The 21,123-nt window shown below is 44.5% G+C and overlaps 1 protein-coding gene across 8 annotated transcripts in view; it reads right to left on the reverse strand.

Annotated features, from left to right (window-relative positions):
- Positions 1-21,123, reverse strand: part of CADM3 (cell adhesion molecule 3) — a 674,344-nt gene that overhangs the window by 30,026 nt on the left and 623,195 nt on the right. For 5 of the 8 annotated variants that reach the window (XM_085639676.1, XM_085639675.1, XM_085639677.1 and 2 more), the window contains one exon: positions 9,658-9,783. The exons of the other annotated variants lie outside the window; for them this stretch is intronic. In XM_085639676.1, coding sequence (XP_085495802.1) covers positions 9,658-9,783 — 126 coding nt within the window. The remainder of the gene's footprint in view (positions 1-9,657; positions 9,784-21,123) is intronic. 8 annotated transcript variants of the gene reach the window in all.

Consider the following 21,123-nt stretch of genomic DNA (forward strand, 5'->3'; position numbering starts at 1 on the left):
TGATCTTTCCTCCTCACCTCTGTCTTCCTCTACATTTCGCTCTACTTTGGTCTTTATCTCGGATTGGATGAGCTCTAACCATCTCAAGCTTAACCCGGACAAGACCGAGCTGGTCTTGACGGGCGGCTCTTCCAGTCCCTGGTCTTCTGCTTTTTGGCCCTCCTCCTTTGGCCCTCTTCCTACTCCCGTCTCCTCAGTCAGAACTCTGGGTATCCAGGTCAGTCATGATCTCTCCATGCATGCACAAATCAGCTCTGTTGTTTCCTCTTGCTTTCTATCCCTTCGCCTTATTCGGAAAATTTCCCGCTTCTTTTCTTCAGAGGCACTCAAAATCATCATCACGGCCCTGATTACCTCCCGTCTTGACTACGGGAACAGCTTGTACGTGGGCATCCCGGCCTACGAATCACGCCGCTTGCAAGCTATTCAGAACCAGGCCGCCCGTCTCATTTTTCACTTTCCCAAAACCCATCATATCACTCCTGTCCTCAGGTCTCTTCACTGGCTCCCTGTTCTCCAGCGTTCTCTTTTCAAAATGGGTTGTCTGGTCTTTTTGGCCCTTGCCCGCTCTGCTCCTGCATTCATATGTTCCCTTATCTCTTCTCACACCCCGGTTCGCACTCTTCGCTCTTCATCGTTGGCCCTTCTTAATGTCCCCCGTTTCCGCAAAACCAGAACTGGAGGCACACGCTTTTCTGTTTTGGCCCCCCGTTTCTGGAATAGCCTTCCCCTCTCCATGCGATCCATCCCCATCTATTCCCATTTTCGTAAATCTTTGAAAACTTTTCTGTTCTCTCAGGCGTACCCCGGCTAACTCCTTCGGGCTGTTTCTGTGACTGTTGCTCTTGCTACCAGCGCCAGGAAGCCGCTTGGCCGCAGTGCGCTTAATCAAATATTTTTTTCATTTCATTTCATTTCATATGAAAATAGGAAGCCTTGAGGTCAAGTGCAGCTACGGTGTTGCCATACTGTAAATGTGGGATCAGTTCTGCAATATTTGTATTCACCAGCAGAAATACACATGGTCGTTTTTGATTTGTGATTTCACGGAGGTATAGTTAGGGGTGGTGGTGGTGGGGGGGGGGGGTGTAGGTGCCACGCTGCACTGTTGACAATACACATTTGTCTGGTATTGTTCGCCAATTCTGATGGTAATCCCTTAACTGTCCTCTGACAGGTGTCTTGAGAAAATGGGGGACTGCCCCCAAAATCATAATTTGGATGAAACTGCAGCTATTGTGATTTGGAGCATCTGCTCCGACTTTTGTTTCCTCCACACAATCCTCTATAAAAGGAATGATTTTGTAGTGTTTGCTGGTGTTGACCTAGTTTTTGAAAGGAAGATTTGACTTGCTAAAATTGTTGATTGGGAGGCACTTCTCATTGTACTTGTTGGCAGGACTGGAATGATAGTGGTTGCAGGTGGGTGCTTATAGACTTATCAGTATTGGTGTCCTAATTCTTTTCAAGGGCTTTATTAAAATATGGGCGAAATAAAGATATGTATGGAACTCACAAATACCTAGACAAGTGTGGCAAAATAAAAGTAAGCTGGAGTTAATCTGGGGATGTTCTGTACCTGCTTCATTCAGAGACAAGTTTAGGCCAGAGTTGTGAATTTATTTTTTCCACAGTGACAATTTCCTACCCTTTCCTCCTAAGGTTTTCCGAAAGATGTTGGATGAACTCTTCCATTTCTTCCCACTGGACATGGTGATAATGGATCAGGATTGCATGGGAGATGGCAATCCACCATGAGGTTGCACTGCCAACTGCCACCCTCTTACTCATTGCGTCAAGAAGGCTGCTTTTGTCTGGGTGTAACCCTTCAATGTCACCCTAGTTAATGGATCTTTTTCAATCAGTGTGGCATACTATAAAAGTAGGAGAAACATAACCTCAAAGGTAAAGCCGTTCATGTGTTCTAGCATTATATTTACATTCTACTCAATGCGTTCACTGGTTTTTTGAAGTTCTCAGCGAAGTTCCTAATGACTGTCTTTAACTTAGTTAAATATTGGACTACTATCTCTGTCCTAGACTAAGTTTAAACGAGGAAATCAGACTCTTGCTTTACAGCTATTGTGATGCATGTTGTTAAGCAGCCCACTTACCAGAATAAGGTACTACAATATTGTCCCCAGAATATCGGTGGGATACAATAAGGATGTCAAAATATTGGAAAAAAGTATTGAAAGATAAGTGTAGATTTTCTATACCCAACTATAAATTTGTATACCTACGTGGTACAAATATCTTCAAGTTACATAGATGTGGAGTTAGGAATAGCACAGCTATATTGCCCTATATGCACTTAACTTTTGATATATTGTTCCTCGATAACTTGTCCTCAGTATTCTTGTACCAAATTGCAGAATTCTCACAAGGCTCTTCTTTACGTGACACTACTTAGGGCCTGACTATGAGCACGTCATTTTTTCCCACCAATACGTAAACCCCTGTTTAAGCAAGGGTCAGAATTATGAGTTGAGTGTTTTTTAACGCATTTGATGATTATCGAATACGTTAAATACCAGCATTTGTAAAGTGCACAGCTACCTCCGGAGAGGTGTCCCGGCGCTGGGGCCCTGTGGAAGATTAAGCTAGCTATTGCCCAGAGTCACAAAGTGCTGGGCTAACCAGCTGCAGGGACCGGGGATCAAACCGTGAGCCCCAGTGTTCCGGAGTCAGCCGCCCTAGCCCCTGCACCACACCTCTTCCCCTTTGTTAAATTTGGCATGTCAAACCTGACAAAATTTAACAGGCGACAACCATACGGTAATTACCACATCAATGCATATTTTAGGGCGTTAAACACCAAAATCCACGTTATTCCTCATAAACTAATAATTGGTGCTATTTCTCGCACCTGATATATAACGAACCCTACGGTATTGTTATTTACCAGGTGCGATAAATAGCACCTATACTTGTTATCAGGTCCCAAGTATTTCTTCTATGCATTTTCAGAATGTGGGAAAAGCTCTTCACATGGCTGCACTAGTCTTATCTGTATGTGGTTATGGAATATACTGAGATGTGTCCTGTGGGTTTTGCAGGACTGAAGCCTGTGTCCGTCTGGTTTAATAGTCTTGGTTACATTTAGGAATGTGATAAAGTGTTTTTACTGATTTAGCCCCTTCAAATGTAATTTTGCATTTAATATCATTCTTGCATGAAGATGGTACAAGCTGGTTGATTTCGCCATGTTTGTGGGCTAACCACATTCTTCTGACATTTTGCTACAATATGCCCCATGTTGTAAATATAAATTTGGTTTTGTATTTAACCTCAACTATTAGCTGTATCTTTAAATGTTGCAGTGAAGGAATCGTCTTGTTTCCTCAAACTCATTTCAGTGTCAAGTGAGCATGTTTTCAGTGAGAGGACTTTCTTTCAGGTGTAACCTTTCAAATTCTCTCTTTATATTTTTCGGGGGTGACAACACTTGAGTGTAAAGGCAAGCTTTCAGTTACCCTCACCACTGGCAGTTGTTCAGTGTAGCACCCCAACCCATTGCCCTGTAGAGGTTTAAAATATTACCTCTTAAATAAGAGATACAGGGGAACCCAAAATGGGAATTTGGTGTGTGACTGACAGTGGTATCATGGCCTAGAGGATTACAAAAGGGTTGACTTACATATCATTTTTGATCTGCTTAAGTCTAGTCTGGTGCCTCTTGCTACTTGCGTACCTATGCAGTTTGTCATCTCTCAGGGCCTGTAAATCACTAATGCCTTAATGGTTCTGACCTGAGCTTCTATATATGTCATTTCTTGAAGTGGGTCAAATGCAAATTGTTTCAGTTAAAAGCAACTCATGGCCTTGGAAAAAATCCACCAAGATACTCTTGTCCCACGCGGTTCTCTGAAAAGTGTGATTGTACACAGCTTAGTGGTCCTGTTGGCAATAGACTAGAAATCAAATTTTGTACAGCTTTCCTACCAGTGGAATAAGAGGCTTTGTGAAAACATGAATCGCTAACTACATACGGAAGGTGAGAACACAAAACTGACAACACTGCTAGGAGTAACTCTGAAGTGGGCATTGATAAGCACCCACTATGGAGCAGACAAGCATGGTGAAACTGCTGCATCCTGATCATACCTGTTGAGTTTGGAGCACATCGTCTGCCCAATGAGGCAGGATGGCGTATGGCACAAAGTGCAGGCAAATCACCCTTGGTCCAGCTTCAAAGGGAGCCATCCATTCCAAATCAGTAGGCCACATACCAATTTAACAGGAATGCACACACCCCTAGATTTGTTACAGCCTTGTTGTGGTCTTCTTGGCTTATCTGTGTAGGATTGGTGCCAGATTTTAAAGGTGTGGCAAAAAAGTATAGCACATGTTAAGTGCTGGTTTTTTTAAATTGCAAGTTGTTTAATTCATGATTTAAATGTTGGTTTCGAAAATGGCTTATGGTCATGTAGCTGAAGACCAAAGGGCATCAGCAAACAGGCTCCACTCTATGAATGTTTTTTTCCCACTATCCGTTTCGGAGCTAAAGTAGGGCACATTGCCTTTGGAACAGTGTTATACGATTCGATTTTACGTGCAACAGTAAATGGAGAACACCATTTAACATCTGCTTCTACAACACATAAGACACAGAAAGACAAATGATAAATCAACAACTGTTGAATCCTGAATACTCGCATTCCAGTTTCAGCATTACAGGCTGCAGCAAGAGACACTAAAAGCAGACTGTGTTGTGGCAAGGGGTCTATCAATTTTACTTTCTGTCTCAGCATATTTAAAGGACTTCTCAGCATGCTAATACATTGATTCTTGTGCTGGTGGAGTTTTTGTTTCTGAGAATTCAGCAGATCATCAGGGGTGGTTAGGTGTGCCTCGATACACTAACAGCTGAAACTATAGAGATTGACGAGGAAATATTCAAATTACTCATCATTAATCCGGATTACTCCAAGTCTTATTTTCTTTTTTTTTTAATAATGTTTTTTTATTGAGACATCAGAGACAAAACATAAAAATTGACAGCAAATACAAAAAGAAAAAGAAACATTCCCGATGTCCAATTTTCCCAGTTTTAACCCCCCACCCCAGTGGATCCGAGCAGGGAGAGAGAATAACAAAGAGAAAAAATATAAACCATACAAACATACTAAGGGAGGGCTTTACACCCCAGTTACTAATAATCCTTATTTAACCACTTGGTTAATGGTTCCCATATCTTTTCCCCTTTAGCCCTTGCCCGACTACCTCTTCTCCTAAACACAGAAATCTCCCAGTTGTAAAAATACATTAGTTTGCTAAACCACACATGTATTGAAGGGGGATCCTGATCTAGCCAGGCAGTGGCCAAACAGAGTCGTAATACAGCCATTGTGATATAAACCAACTTCCTATTAGCCTCCTCTATTTCTTGATTACAAATCCCTAGCATTATAACCTGGGGGGTCAATGGGACTAGATAACCAAATATAGATTCTAGACGCGTTTCCACTTTAATCAGCAGTTGATTAAGACTGGGGCAGGTAGCAAACATATGTGTGCTATCTGCTGCCAACAGCCCACACAGAGAGCAGTGTATCCCCGAAGACCCCCCCCATCGATAAATACGCGCCGGAGATATATATAAATCACACCAAGTTTTAAAGCATTGTACCTGCAAGCTTGCCGAAATACAAGCCGTTTGACTATATATAAGAGAGTCTTCACATTCTACCTGTCCAGCATGTAATACCATTTGCCATCTATCAAAATGTTTGGCTAAATCGTCCCCCATCACACCGTTTAGAAGTTTATATAACGAAGATGTAGTAGCTTGCCCTCCAAAAATCATATCTAGTAAAGGAATTCTAGACCGAGACAGTAATTTTCTCGTAAGAAAATCCCTTATCTGTAAATATTTGAAAAAAGAATTATTCTTGATCCCAAATTTCTATTTTAACGCCTCAAAGGTCAAAATTTTAGAGTCAGAAATAAAATCCCCTACACACCAAATACCTTCTTCAATCCAGCGTTTAAAATATGCATCTTGAAATATATCCGGAAGTAGAATATTATTTACTAAAGGGGAGTATAAGTGCAACCGCCCAATCCCAGCCTTTTTCCTAACTGCAGTCCAAACCCGGTAAGCTCCGAGCAAAACCTTAAATTTAACCCTCTTAAAATAGGCATAATCTATATGACGCAAAAGAAGTCCTCTGGCTTCGAACCCATAAATCAAACGATAAATTGATATTTCCCCACCTTGCAAATTCCCTTCATTTAGCAATTCCCCCATCTGTTTCAATGCAGTTGCCCAATAATAAGTTTGAAAATTAGGGACAGACCACCCTCCCCTGTCTCTAGATAGTGACATATATCTAAGGGCCCTTCTAGGGCGCTGCCCCGCCCATAAGAACCATGAGACTAACTGATCGAGTTTCTGAAGCCAGATTTTATTTATATCTAAGGGAATCGCTCTAAAATAATATAAAATTTTAGGCAAAAATATCATCTTAATGACATTACTTCTCCCCATTAATGTCAAATGTAGCTTATTTATCCTTTGTGAATCAAATTTAATTTTCTGTATTAATGGTGTCAAATTTATGTCCACTATGTCCTGAATTTTGGAGCTTATTTCAATGCCTAAATATCTAGCACTTGGTGTTATGCGTGAATCGATTAAAGTAATTTTTTCATTAATGACAATTTGGGTTTTGGGTTCGTTCAGGTGATAGCCAGAAATACTGCCAAATTGCAACGTTAAGTTATTTATTTCTGCAAGAGTGGACCGGGGGTCAGTTGTTATAATGGCTAAGTCATCGGCATAAGCCAAAATTGTAACATTCCCCCTCTAGCAGGAACAGGTTGGATTCTTGAATCTGCTAAAATCTTCCTGATTAAAGGGTCAATATAGATGGCAAATAGCAGGGGGGAACATGGACACCCTTGCCTAGTGCCACGTGATATATTGATTATCCCCGACTGGATTCCCATTGAAGCTATTCTGGCACTTGGATCTTTATACATGCTTTGGATAGCTCTTATAAATCCCTCGCCGATACCATTATACTTCATAGCCGCCCATAAAAAAGGCCAGGAGACCCTATCAAATGCCTCCTCAGCATCCAGCAAAATTAAAGCCATAGGGTCTCCTGTAACCTTAGTATAGTCAAATAATGCGATTGTCCGACGTATATGATCTATAGTTTCCCGTCCGGGCACAAAACCATGTTGCTGAGGAGACACAATTTCTTGATGCTAATCTATTTGCTAAAATCTTAGAATAAATTTTGATATCGCTATTGATCAGAGTAATAGGCCTATAGGCCCCTAAGTCTGTTGCAGCTTTCCCTGTCGTTAAAAAAATAGCAATCCTTGCCATTTTCCAAGATTCGGGAGGAGTGTCTCCACTCTGTACTAAGAGAAACATCTCCAACATAATTGGAGCCAATTGAATTCGGAAAATCTTATAAAATTCGCCGGGTAAGAAATCGGGGCCTACAGCTTTACCTGGTGGGATTGAATCTATAGCAGCCTGTAGTTCTTCCAACCGAATCGGGGCATCCAACATATCCTGATCAGAAGAGGTCAATTGATTTAGTTTAGTCTCCCAAAGATATCTTTCTCTTTCAACTTGGATCCCACAGTTATCATCTATATCTTCGAGTATAGCTTCTGATAGAATCTCTGAAAGGCCAAAAGAATTGCACCTGTGTCAGTGACCAAACCAATATCTGGAACTAAAATTCATGCGATCCGTGTTAATGACTCCTTTTCTCTCGCCCGGACAGCAAACATATGACCGACCCTTTCACTACATTCATAAAGCTTAGACCGCCAGGCTAGATACCTACCAGCAGATTTAGCAAAAGAAATTTGAGTTATAGCCGATTTAGCAATTGTGATTGCAGTTTGTGCTGTCTCGGCCACTCCACCATCTGAAAGTACTTTAACGAGGTTAGTTTCAGCTTTTCCTAATACTTCATACAATTCATTAATTTTCTTCTTCTCTTTCTTTTGAGTCTCCCAGCCAAACTGCGTCGTCTCACCCCTAATCCCAGCCTTAAGAGTGTCCCAAACATTTTGAACCCCCGTACTTCCCATATTATACTCTAAAAACCTAGCAATCCATTTTGCCATGTGGTCGATATAAGTCTTATCATTTAGCAATGCCCTATTAAAGGTCCAGCTAGATATTGGTTTCGGACATTTAATATTCAATTCAAGGACCAGAGGGTTATGATCAGACAGAACTCTAAGAAATTTCATGATCTTACTACCCTGAACCATATTACCCGAAACAAAAAAATAATCCAATCGTGCGTGGGTTCTATGTGGGGCGGAAAAGTAGGTAAACCGCGGGTCATTTCCTTCGGTTTGTGCCCATATGTCAACCAGCCCGTGCAATTCTTTTAAATGAAGAAGAGACTTGAACACTTTTGGTTTCCGCCCTTGATATATCGGTTCGGGGTGATTAGAGATCGCACAATTCAGGTTTATATTGAAATCCCCACATAATATAGTAGGGGAGGGCCAGCCCACCAATTCTAAAGTCAGCCAATCAAAGAGTTCAGGATCATCCAATACAGGTCCATAATCAGAGCATAGAGTAAATATATTGCTATCAATTGAACATTGTACTATAACCCATCTGCCATATTTATCGGAGAGAGATCTCGTAAAGCTAGCCAGACCCCTACGGGCCAATATTGCAACACCTCTGGTTTTACCATCTTGCCTGGTCCATGAAATTAATTGAAACCCATCGAAATCAATAATTTGTTTATTATTAGCGGCAACATGAGTTTCTTGAAGGCAGATAATATCTGCCTTCAAGATTCGAATATCCTCCGCCTTTTGACAGGGTCATTTAAACTGCATATATTAATAGAGGCAATCCTTATATCCTTATACACCCGTCCAGAATAATTTGGGACCAAAAACATAAGAAAGAAATAACAATTAAGCAATTCAAAAACACCACATGAAATCTTCACCTTCCCAATAGGATCCTCCCCCCCTTCCCCCCCCCCCCCCACCCTGCCCACACCACCCCCTCCCCCCAGAACCCACATCACAGGCAAAAAAGGTTTGCAGACCCTTGTGATGCCTCCCATCTTATTTTCTAATGAAGGAGACTGATGAGGAGTTTAGATAACTCATAGATAATCTTCATTAACTCTAAATTTAAAACATCCCTCTCTGATGTAATCTCTATTAGAACTGACGGGTCTCGGCTCAGGCAGAACCCAGTATTTCTACCAGGAAAGTGGCCATTTGGTTAAGGAAAGGGGCATGGAGTGACATTTTTTCCAAGATAAAGAAATGTATATTGCAACAACGTTCCTAGGTCCAATAATGACTAAAACGGGGAGGATACAACTGGGAAATGAAACAGTGGATCATCCAGGTAGGTAGGTAATCTAAACATTTGAAAAGCTAAACATGGCATTATTAGAATACGTCTTCTAAAACTTTGAAAAACATTTCAGTTGTGCTGTCAGTCCATGTTAAAGTACCCTGTGCAGAAAAAAGGCAATATGGCAGGGAGCTATTAATTAGAGAGGTTAAAGTTAAACAAACCTGGTGAGTAGGTACAGTATGGTTGTCTTGTCCCTCGGTCAACAGGTGATGTTTAATATAGTCAATGATAAAATAATAAGTCCAGCTAGGAGAAGTTAACCACTTGGGTCATACCTTTATGTCTGATCAAGTAGCGCCCCAAGACGATGAGCAGGCACAAAAGGAGGAAGACGATGACAGCGACCACTCCACCAATCACTGCATGGTCAATGCTGGAAGTTGAGGGAATTGGACTGGGATCTATGTGGGGAGGGTGAGAAAGAAAGAAAAGTTTGAAAGAGAGAGCGGGAGAGAAGTATAAGAGAAGCCCAGTTTGAAAGTCAGGCAAGGTCAGTATAAGTGATAGAGAAAAATAATATAGCGAGGAAGAGAGGGATTGAAAGAGAATGAAAGAGGTTAAGGGAGATGAAGGGATCAAAAAGAGGAGAAATAATTAATGCTTACGGATACACAGTTACCTGAACACATATCATTTGACCTGGTCCAGACCCCTCTAATAATCTGTATCAGAGTTGGGAATAGTGGACAGGAGATCCTACGTACTGAATTTACCAGAAATATATTACTATATTCATCTTTAGATGGTAATTCAAATACCCCACACACTGCCTCTGGCCACGCTGAAAGCTTTGCCACTGTCATTCAAACTACGTAGAGCAATGTCTATTACAGGCACTCATATAACAACACATGATCAGTTAGGACTTTGTAAACACATCAGCACTCCATGAATACGTCTGTATTCTGTGCAACACTGGCATGTCTAAAGCTTTAATTGTTGGAATGCACCACAGCGAAGGACCCATACAGAGAACAAATACGCTTGAACGAATGGAATAGTAAATATTTGGAATTTCTACACAATGAGTGGTCCCATTCAGGTATCAACAAAAGAAATAGAGGCCTGATTTAAAATTTGACCAATGGTACTGGGTCTATCATGATGATGGAGGACCACTCCGCTACTTGTCGATTCTGTTCCTTGAAAGAAACTGCCGTGATAATGATTCCTGTTCTATGTACACAATGTTTGACAGTCAGGTGCAGTTGCTTTTGATGGCCGTCCACCTACCCTTTTACATTTTTTGTTTTTCATAAACAAACTCTCAGAGCCGATTGTTGTTTCAGAATAACAACAAAACTAATGGCACTTTGCCAGATAAGGAATTTTACTGAAGGAGATGGAAATCAGTGTGGCAGCAGATCTTAATTGTAATCCTCGCCGAGCCTGTGTCATGCCTTGAGAATGGACGAGGTGTGAGTGAACTTTGATGTGGAAGACAAAAGTCTGGCCTTTGAAAGGAAGACTGCTTTGACTGGGCAAGTAAAGAATAAGGGATGGAGGAACCCCACCTCCACTTGTATGGACTGCATTACCAAAATCCAAGCACAAGAGGACTAGCACATTTTCAGCAATTATCAAATGGGTAGGAGTGAGAAATTGTTTGATCTTTTAGAGGGGGCACAGATGAAAATGATGAGCCAGATATACTAAGTGGTTGCATTGCCCATGTGTCATGCAAGGTGACGTAAGCAATCTTGGGAGAGGAGTTGGCCTAACGGCTAGGGCGGTCGACCTCGAATCTGGGGATCTGGGTGCGGGGTCTCGGCAATGACGCTGAACATCCAGTGATTCTGGGCAAATCCCTTAATCTCCCCGTGCCTAGCAAAAATGAATGTGTGTCCTCATGTAACGTAACTGGTGCTATGTAAAGCGCTCTGATACCAGATTCGGGTCAAGTCCGTGCTATATTAAACTCTGGAAAAAAAAAAAGCCCTTAACTTGGATTTACTAAGCTACGCAATCTACCTTGCATGACTCTGCATGGTTTAGTAAATCCAAAGTAACGCAAGCCAGTGTATTTTGCTGCTTTGCGGCAGGGAGGTGTTCCATGGGTGGATTATGGGCATCCCAAAATATACAGAGAGTTGTAACCTGTGAATTCATCAAAATGGTACGCCTCTCAGATCCAGACTTAACTAGGTGAACTATGTTTATTTCTCCTCCTTGTGGGAATCGACAGAGATCGCTGTTAGCATGAGCTGAAGCCATTTTGGTTGTGGCAGCCATTTTAGTTAGCCATGTGCTAGCCATGTGCTTCTGGTCTCTTTACTGTTGCCTGCTTTTCTATTCTGCTTGAGTCATCAGTTACAGTTAACTCCTTCAGCACTGAGCCAGAGCAATGTATGATCAGAAAGGCCTGTAGCTGCTAGAATAAACCTGTTTTAGAATAGAACTGTCAGGCTATTCCAACTGATGTAAGGGTTTTTGTTACTCCTCCCATTCTGTTTACTAAGTAGTTTTTAGTTGTCCTTATATGTGAATAGCTATTCTTGTGTATACTTGTACCGCCTCTTATTGAGCCTCCCTGCTTACACTGCAACTATCACAGTATATAAACACATTGGTTTCTGTACTCCATGTACTGCATCATACATTGCCTGAGGGCACTGTGTCGATGCAGTCCCACTCATGAGTGATAATAAACGATTGTTTTGATATTACAGCTTCCGTGTCAATCTCTAATTTGTTGGTCTGAGGACTAAAGGACAAAGAAGGGCGAACCCCTGCACTGGTGGGCCCCTGAAAAGGCTCACTTCCACAAATTGGAACCCGCCACGTAGGGCTCATCGGCGACGCGGTCGCCCGAAGGAGTGGTATTGACGGAGGTTTGGAATATTGGTGAGGATGTACACTGTATGAAGAGACCTTTGTCTTTGCAGACCAAAGTGCTCTTTCGATTTTCCCGATTTGACCCTCCAGGTGGTAACCGGTCCCGACTGAGATCCCTTTGGCGTTCGTCCCACAGTACCCATTAGGTCAATTCAGAGCTTGGCAGTTGGAGGCTGAAGACTTTTGTTTGGTAAGGTCGCTAATGCGACACTTTTGACTTTGGATTAGCTTGGCCAAGATTCTGGTTTGGACCATTTTATTGCAATAAAAAGGAACAGGTAATTCGGACATTTTTCTCTATTTTTGGTATATTCGGATCGGTACTATATTTGGGGATAGTACTATTTAACTGATAATATTATATTTATTATAATAGTTTTGGCATGCCTGCTAGTAGTGCACTTCGTAGGATGTGTCGCTGTCTTTGTGGTACCACAATGGATTTAGAGAAAAGTCAGCCGGCTTCCCCAGGGGGGGACCCAATAGACATATGTATGTCAAATATGTTATTTCTTCCATAATGTATAGTACACTGTGGAACAAATATCTGAAAAAAGGATCCTGATCTACGCACTTAGTAAAGTTTGTAAGTGGTGATACGTAGCGCTTTTGAGTGTTCCGCCAACCCACTTGGTAATTTGGTGTATTTTGGAAAAGGTTTGGGGCTAGAGCCTGTCTTTTTGGCTGTTTACTTGTCTTGGTGCAGTCTCTGGACTACTTTAAAGCGCTCTTTTTATAAATATGATTTACAATTGGTATTTACAGTTGGTTTGGTTTGAGTACAGTCTGTGTGCTGCCTCTTGTTTTTGTCCTAAGTGTTGATGTGTGGTTTGATGGTGTGTTTGAATGTCTATGTGGTTTGTGGACTGACACCGGTGGTGATGCTGGTGAAGTACTTTTTTGAGTGAGTAGCGACTGTTTTTTGTGAAAGAATGGCTTGCCTTAGCAAGCAGTGTTGTGTGTTCTGAGTGTGTGGCCCCTTCTTGAAAATGTCTGGAATGAGCTCAATTTGGTCTGTTGTCGTCATTGTGTTCTGCAGATGCCATTGGAAGAATTACGCTTTAAAATTCAAGGAAGGAATTATATAACATGTGTTAAGTAGCTGCACGCTACTATTAAAAGTAAAGAAGTACCAAAGTATAAGATGTGTTAATGTTTAATTATTATGTTGCCACAATGGTAAAAAAATTGTTAGAATTAAAACTCAATAGGAAAAAAAATAGACCTCACAGAAAAAAAACACAAATATGTGTTTTACACAACTAGGACTCAATACAAAATGTTACAGCATTCTCCTTAGATACATTATATTAAATATTAAAAGGCATTCATATTATCTCAGTAATTAGTTGCTGCCAAAATAAAAGCGTCTCTTGTACCACATTGCAAAACGATAGATTTTGACTGGCTTGGATTGCCTGGGTTTTAAATTGAATGAACTGTGCTCATTCCCGGCACCAGAAAGAGAGCTTTTAACAGCTGCTCAAAGCTGTCTGTCCAAAGCAAGCTGTCTGTCAGAGCAGACGGAGGTAATTAATGGTTTCTCAACTTTTTGGGGTTTCTGTGAGGACATTAGAATACAGCAAGACTTTTTTCTCCTGCAAAAGCGTGGAGGCTAACACCTGTTGGTCGTAAAACACAGCTGAGTAAATAAAACATGGCTATGCCCGGGCACAAGTTACAGATCAAGCTGTGGGGGCTAGGTTTTAAGTTAGTACAAAGTGGTATCAAAGCACATGCATTAAAGACTACTGATTTTGAACGTTAGGAATACAGTTTCATTATTTTGGATAAAAGAGAAAGGATAAAAAGTAAAGACTTTCTTTCTTGTTGCTTTTCTTCTAAGCACATCTGTGGATCTGATTGTAAATAATTACTCCCCTCTAAAAAGTGACACACTGGGCCCGATTCACAGAACTAACTTAAGACATCCCGCATCGTTCTCACATCCACCTGAATCTTTGTCACTGGCTGCTGTGTTGTCGCCCTAGGAGGGGCTCTGCTGATCGCTGACTGCCGCAAGTGGCCGCACTAACGTGGGGAGAAGGCTCAGCACGGGACTCCGATTCCCAGGAGCCCGTGCGCTGTTACACCTGTGCTTCTCCCCGCCCACCCGCCACAAGAACGCTGATATCACCTCGCGGAACCCGCTGGCGCGGGTCCCGCATCGTTCTCACATCCACCTGAATCTTTGTCACTGGCTGCTGTGTTGTCGCCCTAGGAGGGGCTCTGCTGATCGCTGACTGCCGCGAGTGGCCGCACTAACGTGGGGAGAAGGCTCAGCACGGGACTCCGATTCCCAGGAGCCCGTGCGCTGTTACACCTGTGCTTCTCCCCGCCCACCCGCCTGAGTCCTGTGACGTCCCATATAAGTTCTGACGGCTTCCGCCTCGCGGTACGCGCCGGACGAAGCCCGGACAAAGGGCGGGCCCTCTGTGGCCCTCCGAGGCCTGAAGAGCCTGGCCTGGGCCAGAGACCCTGTTGCCGCCTGACCTGTATCCCCAAGGCTGCCCGTGAGTCTAGTCATCGTAAAGTGAGGGGGTAAATCTCGGTTGACACCTTTTACGAATCTTGCGGGTGTGCTGTTACCTTTGAACTGGAGCGCTTCTGCTTTGTATGTGCAAGGTGGCCTTATGTCTAAAGCTAATGGTGTAAAGTTATTGCACGGGATGGGCTCTATGGATAACTTCCTTATTAAAAAGGTCAATCAGATTAACAATGACAGAAGGGCATCTTTGGGGAAGGTGAGCCCTACCACGTTGCATGAAGAAATACCCCCCTTGCCGGTGGACACACACATGACCAGTAATTCAATGAGTGGCATAAATAAGGCTGTTGTGACTTCTGCCCAGGTCCATGATGAAAGGCATGTTGGCCTGACAGCTAATTCCATGGCCATTCTAGAGCACGCCCCGGTATCAGTTAAACCGACCAGAAAATTCAAAAAACTAAAACGTAGGCATAAGGGGAAACTTGATCATAAAAGGTCAGCAACTTTAAAACATAAAAATCGCTCCCCAATACAGTCATTTCTGGTGAAAAGCCCCAATCTGGGGAAACTGGACTCGGCATCATTTCCCATGTTTAATTCACATAATTTATCTTTAGCTCCCATTATAGCAAATACTTTTGAACCTGACCTCATAGGGGATGTTCCGGTTAATCCTTTCATAGTTGATTCTCCCTTAAATACGCCTGTCAATACGTGTGAACCCTTACTGAGCCTTTCTGCCAGCAGTGTTGATGAGGGGTCACCAAATCTTCTTAGCTTCTCACCTGCCTCGCCACAAATTTCACACATTGTGGAATCTATAGGGGCGAATTGTCAGAAAGGTAAGGAAGGTTTAACCTTAAAATTGTTAACTGAGAACCTGCAGAAGATTATAACTCCCATTTTGAGGGAAATGATGGATCAATTGACCCCCTTTAAGACGCCCTTAGAGACCAAACACTGCTTTACCAGTGAGAAGGAATATGCTACTTACCAGTATGCATCTGTTCTTGGCATGTAGAGCTGCAGAGTTGTACACTTAGCATAGGTCGCCATCTGGTGTTGGGCCCGGATGTTTGCAGTTTGTTTTTCTTCTTGGACAGTCTTTGGAAGTCACGAGTTTGGTGACTCCTCCTTCGGTCCGTACTGCGCATGGGCTTCGGCTCCATCCTCAGATTGTTTTTCGCCAACAGGGAAATGATGGAGCGTAGTAATAACAGTGAGAAACCCATGTGTTGTATCTAAATAAGATGTACTGGAACGGATACAGGTAGCCGGGGAGGCGGGTGGGCGTGTACAACTCTGCAGCTCTACATGCCAAGAACAGATGCATACTGGTAAGTAGCATATTCCGTTCGAGGCATATGAGCTGCAGATTGTACACTTAGCATAGATTATATAGCAGTACCCAACCTTAGCGGCGACCACCGGTATCCGTTGCAGCTGTTTGAAAAAGTGTCTTTAGTACAGCCTGGCCCACCCTAGCTTGCTGCTTGGAATGCACATCTACACAGTAATGTTTTGTGAAGGTGTGCGGTGTAGACCATGTGGCTGCCTTGCAGATGTCATCTAAGGGTATATTCCCTAGAAAAGCCATAGAAGCCCCTAACTTTCTTGTAGAGTGGGCTTTAGGGGGAACAGATAATGTTCTCTTTGCCTTTTGATAGCAAATTTGTATGCATTTTACAATCCACCTAGCTATCCCTGATTTTGAAATGGGGTTGCCTTTATGTGGTGGAGAGAAGGAAACGAATAATTGTTTAGTCTTCGTGAAGGGTTGCGTTCTTTGTATGTAGTATAGCAACGCTCTTTTCACATCAAGTGTGTGTAAGGCCCTTTCCGCAACAGATTGGGGTTGCGAAAAGAAGACAGGTAATTCCACTGATTGATTGAGGTGGAAGGGGGAAATGACTTTGGGCAGAAACTTCGGATTTGTGCGAAGTATGACCTTGCTGTGATGCATCTGTATGTAGGGTTCCTGTATGGTGAACGCTTGTATTTCACCAACCCTTCTAAGGGAAGTGATAGCTACAAGGAAAGCTGTTTTCCAGGTGAGAAACTGTAGCTCACATTTGTGCATTGGTTCGAAGGGCGGACCCATTAGTCGTGTAAGAACTAAATTTAGATTCCATACAGGGGAAGGTGGTGCCCTGGGAGGAATTACTCGTTTAAGGCCTTCCATGAAGGCTTTAATAGCGGGCACTCTGAAGAGTGATAAATGCTGCCTGTTTTGTAGATAAGCAGCGATCGCTGCTAGGTGTAGGCGTATGGATGAATATGCCAGGTTACACCTGTGAAGATGGAGCAGATAGCATATAATGTGCTGTATGGATGCATCTAGAGGGTTGATTGTATTGTTACGGCAGTAAATTACAAATCTTTTCCACTTTGCGGCATAGCATGCTCTAGTGGTAGGACGTCTTGCTTCCATGATGATGTTCATACAATCAGGGGGAAGGTTAAGGTATCCGAATTCTAGGATTTCAGGAGCCAGATCGCCAGGTTGAGCTGAGCTGGGTCCGGGTGCCTGATTTCTCCATGGTTCTGGGTTAGGAGGCATGGGGATAGATGCAGTTTTTGATGTGGTACCACTGACAGTTGTAGTAGCGTGGTGTACCACGGCTGCCTGGCCCACGTTGGAGCTACCAGAATGAGTGTGAGGGAGTGTTGTTGTAGCTTCCTGACCACTAATGGAATTAGTGGGAGAGGTGGAAAGGCGTATGCAAATCTGCCTGACCAGTTCATCCATATCGCATTGCCCTTGGACAATGGGTGTGGGTATCTGGCGGCGAAGCTTGGGCATTTTTTGTTTTCGTGGGTGGCGAAGAGGTCTATCTGAGGATGCCCCCACTGTTGGAAGAATGGGTGAAGAACTTGTGGATGCAGTTCCCATTCGTGTATTTGTTGCGTTTGTCTGCTGAGCAGATCTGCCATGGTGTTTTGTACGCCTGGAACGTGCTGTGCCAGGAGAAAGATGTTTTGAGGAATTGCCCATCTCCATATGCTCTGGGCTAAGCGGGAGAGCTGGGGAGAGTGTCCCCCCCCCTGTTTTTGGATATAATACATTGCAGTCATATTGTCTGTGCGAATGAGGACTGCTTTGCCCGAAATCTGTTTTTGGAAAGATTTTAGGGCTAGAAAGATCGCCAAGAGCTCCAGATGGTTGATGTGGAGCGATTTTTGCTGTGGCGTCCATAGACCCTGCATGGTGAGGTGTAGAAGGTGCGCTCCCCAGCCGGAGAGCGATGCGTCCGCTGTTAGAGTCACTTGAGGAACCGGGTCCAGGAACGGCCGCCCTTTGGAAAGGTTTGTGGTGTTCCACCACTGCAGAGAGTGATGTGTGCGGCCGTCCACCAACACCAGATCCGTCAGCTGACCCTGGGCCTGGTTCCACTGTTGTGCTAGGCACTCTTGAAGTGGACGCATGTGGAGTCTTGCATGGGGCACTATGAAAATGCAAGACGCCATCATTCCTATGAGCTTCATAAACACTCTTGCTGGAAGAGAGTGCTGAGGAAGGAATGTTTTGCGTAAGGCTTGAATGCTTGCGATTCTGGCTGAGTTTGGATAGGCAATACCCTTGGAGGTGTCTATAGTGGCCCCGAGGTATTGCTTTGTGTGAGATGGTATGAGGTGGGACTTTTGGTAGTTCACCGTGAAGCCTAGCTGGTGGAGCAGTTGGATGGTGCTGTTTGTATGCTGCACACATTGGTGGTAGGACGCGGCTTTTATCAGCCAGTCGTCTAGGTAAGGGAAGACGTGAATATGTTGACGTCTGAGGTGTGCTGCTACTACTGCTAGGCATTTGGTAAATACCCGTGGTGCGGTGGTGACCCCGAAGGGGAGAACCGTGAATTGGTAATGTTGCCCGTCCACCACGAACCTGAGGTATTTCCTGTGAGAGGGGTGTATTGGAATGTGAAAGTATGCGTCTTTCAGATCCAAGGTTGTGAGAAAGTCTCCCTGGCAGAGGAGTGGGAGGACTTGTTGTAGAGTGACCATGTGAAAATGGTCTGAGTGTATGTAGGCATTTAGAGGCCGGAGGTCCAGAATGGGTCTGAGGGTCTCGTCTCTCTTTGGTATTAAGAAATATAGAGAGTAGACCCCTAGATTTCGTTGGTTGACGGGGACCTGCTCTATAGCATGTTTTTGCAGGAGTGAAAGTACCTCTTGTTTGAGCAGTGTGGAATGTTCTTGAGACATTGGACGGTGCCTTGGTGGGATATTGGGTGGGGTAGATGTTAGCTCTAGACAGTACCCTGACCGAATAATTTGGGTCACCCATTTGTCCGATGTTATGGACTCCCATACGTGGATAAAGTTTTGTAGCCTGCCCCCGACCGGAGTGGAATGGTCTGGGGGGAGCGGAGGGGAGTCATTGTGCGGGGGGGGGGGTGGCCGAACGGGTGTTGTTGGTTTTGCCCCTGCCCTTATTGTTGTTACCCCTGTAACCACCTCTCTGATTGCCCTTTGAAAAGGTATTTTGAGGAGGGGACTTGTAGGAGGAAGAGGCGTTATCGGTGGAGGAGCCTCTACCTGTGCCACGAAAGGACGAGCGTCGAAAGGAACGTTTGGAGGCTTGTGTTTGGAGTGCCCCCATAGACTTTGCTGTGTCTGTGTCTTTCTTCATTTTTTCGAGCGCTTCGTCTACCTTTGGCCCAAAGAGTGTTTCTTGGTCAAAGGGGTGATTGAGTATGGATGCCTGGACTTCTGGTTTGAACCCTGAGATCCTGAGCCAGGCGTGGCGGCGAAGCAGGACACTGGTATTTATGGCCCTAGAAGCAGTGTCGGCTGCATCGAGGGCACACTTAATGGAGGTGTTTGTGATTAGTTTACCCTCCTGTATGAGGTCATGAGCCTTGTGCTTGTATTTTTCTGGAAGGTGCTGCATAAGAGCTTCTAGTTCGTCATAGTGTGCTCTATCATATCGCGCAAGCAGTGCTTGTGTGTTTGCAATGCGCCACATGTTTGCAGCTTGGGAGGCGGTGCGTTTACCAGACGCGTCCAGAAGTTTAGATTCTTTGTCTGGCGGTGGGGCATCTCCTGAGGATTGGGAGTTAGCCCGCTTTCTAGCTGTGGAGACAACTAGGGAATCTAGGGGAGCAGGGCCCTTGATGTAAGCAGGGTCTGTGGGTGCCGCCTTGTACTTCTTCTCTATTCTAGGGTTCAGTACTCTGGCTCTGACAGGGTCTTTGAACACCTCTGTAGCGTGCTGGGTGACACCCTTAAGCATGGGTAAAAAGGAAGTAGATTTGTCTTGTATATCAAATGTATCCAGTAGGAAGTCTTCTTCTACTGGTTCACTGTGCATGTCCACCCCATGGTAGTGTGCTGCTCTCTGCACTAAATGATGGAAACCTAAGGAGTCCTCTGGAGGAGATGGCCTTGATGGGTATAGGTCGTCCTGAGGTGCATTGGGTATATCAGGGTTATTGTAATCCTCCCATGGATCTGGGGTCCCTGGTGGAGTGGGATCCATTGGGGGGTCCGCCGGGTAATTGTCCGGATCCCCATCATCTGGATCTGGGGATGGGGCCGGATCGTAGTGAGGTAAAGGTGGCGGAGACCTGTGAGGTGGGGGCGGTGGAGGAGGTGTGGGTAGGGGAGGCGGTGGTGGGGAGGGCACTCTGAGGGGAGAAGTAGCAGAGTCCTTCCTTTTGGGTGGAGGAGGAGGAGCCGGAGCATCAAGGCGTCTTTTCTTGGTAGTTAAAGTCAAAAGCCCAGTCTTTGGATCTTTGGACAAAGTCTTTTGTAAAGGGTCTGGTGTAAACAGAGCCAACGGTGTCGAGTCGTCCGTCGGCACCGGTGATTTCGGAACCGGGGGTTTCGATGGTCTGTGTGCGCCATGCTTTTTTGAGGTCTCCGGGTGTTTCGGCGTCGAATGATGTTTCGGCGCCGGAGCGTCGGTGCCGACAGATTTGTGTTTGTGTTTGGTCGGCACCGAGTGTCCAGGCTTCGGCACCGGTGGTTTCGGAGTCGAGCTGGATTTTGCAGTCTTCGGTGCCGGATGCTGTTTTTCGGCACCGGGTGTCGGCTGGCTCGATCCCGAGCTGCCGTGAGACTTTGGGTGCTTCGACACCGGGCCCGAAGGTGGGGTGATCGAAGTTTTGGTTTTGGTTTTGCCCAGGCCGGCAGGCGAGGGAGTAACCTGAGTCTCTTTGGTTTTCGGCGCGGGGGTGGGAGGGGGCATAGTACTCACGGCCCGCTGCGCTGGTGTAACGTCCTCCACGTCGGAGTCGTCGGCCTCGGAAGCGCTGACGACGTCTTCCTCCTGCTCGGTGTGTGTTTGTCCCGAAGCTTCGGCGTCGTCTCCGAAGATGTCCGGTGGAGCTGCCGAGGATGAGTGCGCCATGGTGCGTCGAGCTCTTCGATCTCGGATGGTCTTCTTCGATCGAAAAGACTTGCAGGCGGGGCA

This window comes from Triturus cristatus, chromosome 12, assembly GCF_964204655.1.
Source record: "Triturus cristatus chromosome 12, aTriCri1.1, whole genome shotgun sequence".
NCBI classification, from domain to species: domain Eukaryota; kingdom Metazoa; phylum Chordata; class Amphibia; order Caudata; family Salamandridae; genus Triturus; species Triturus cristatus.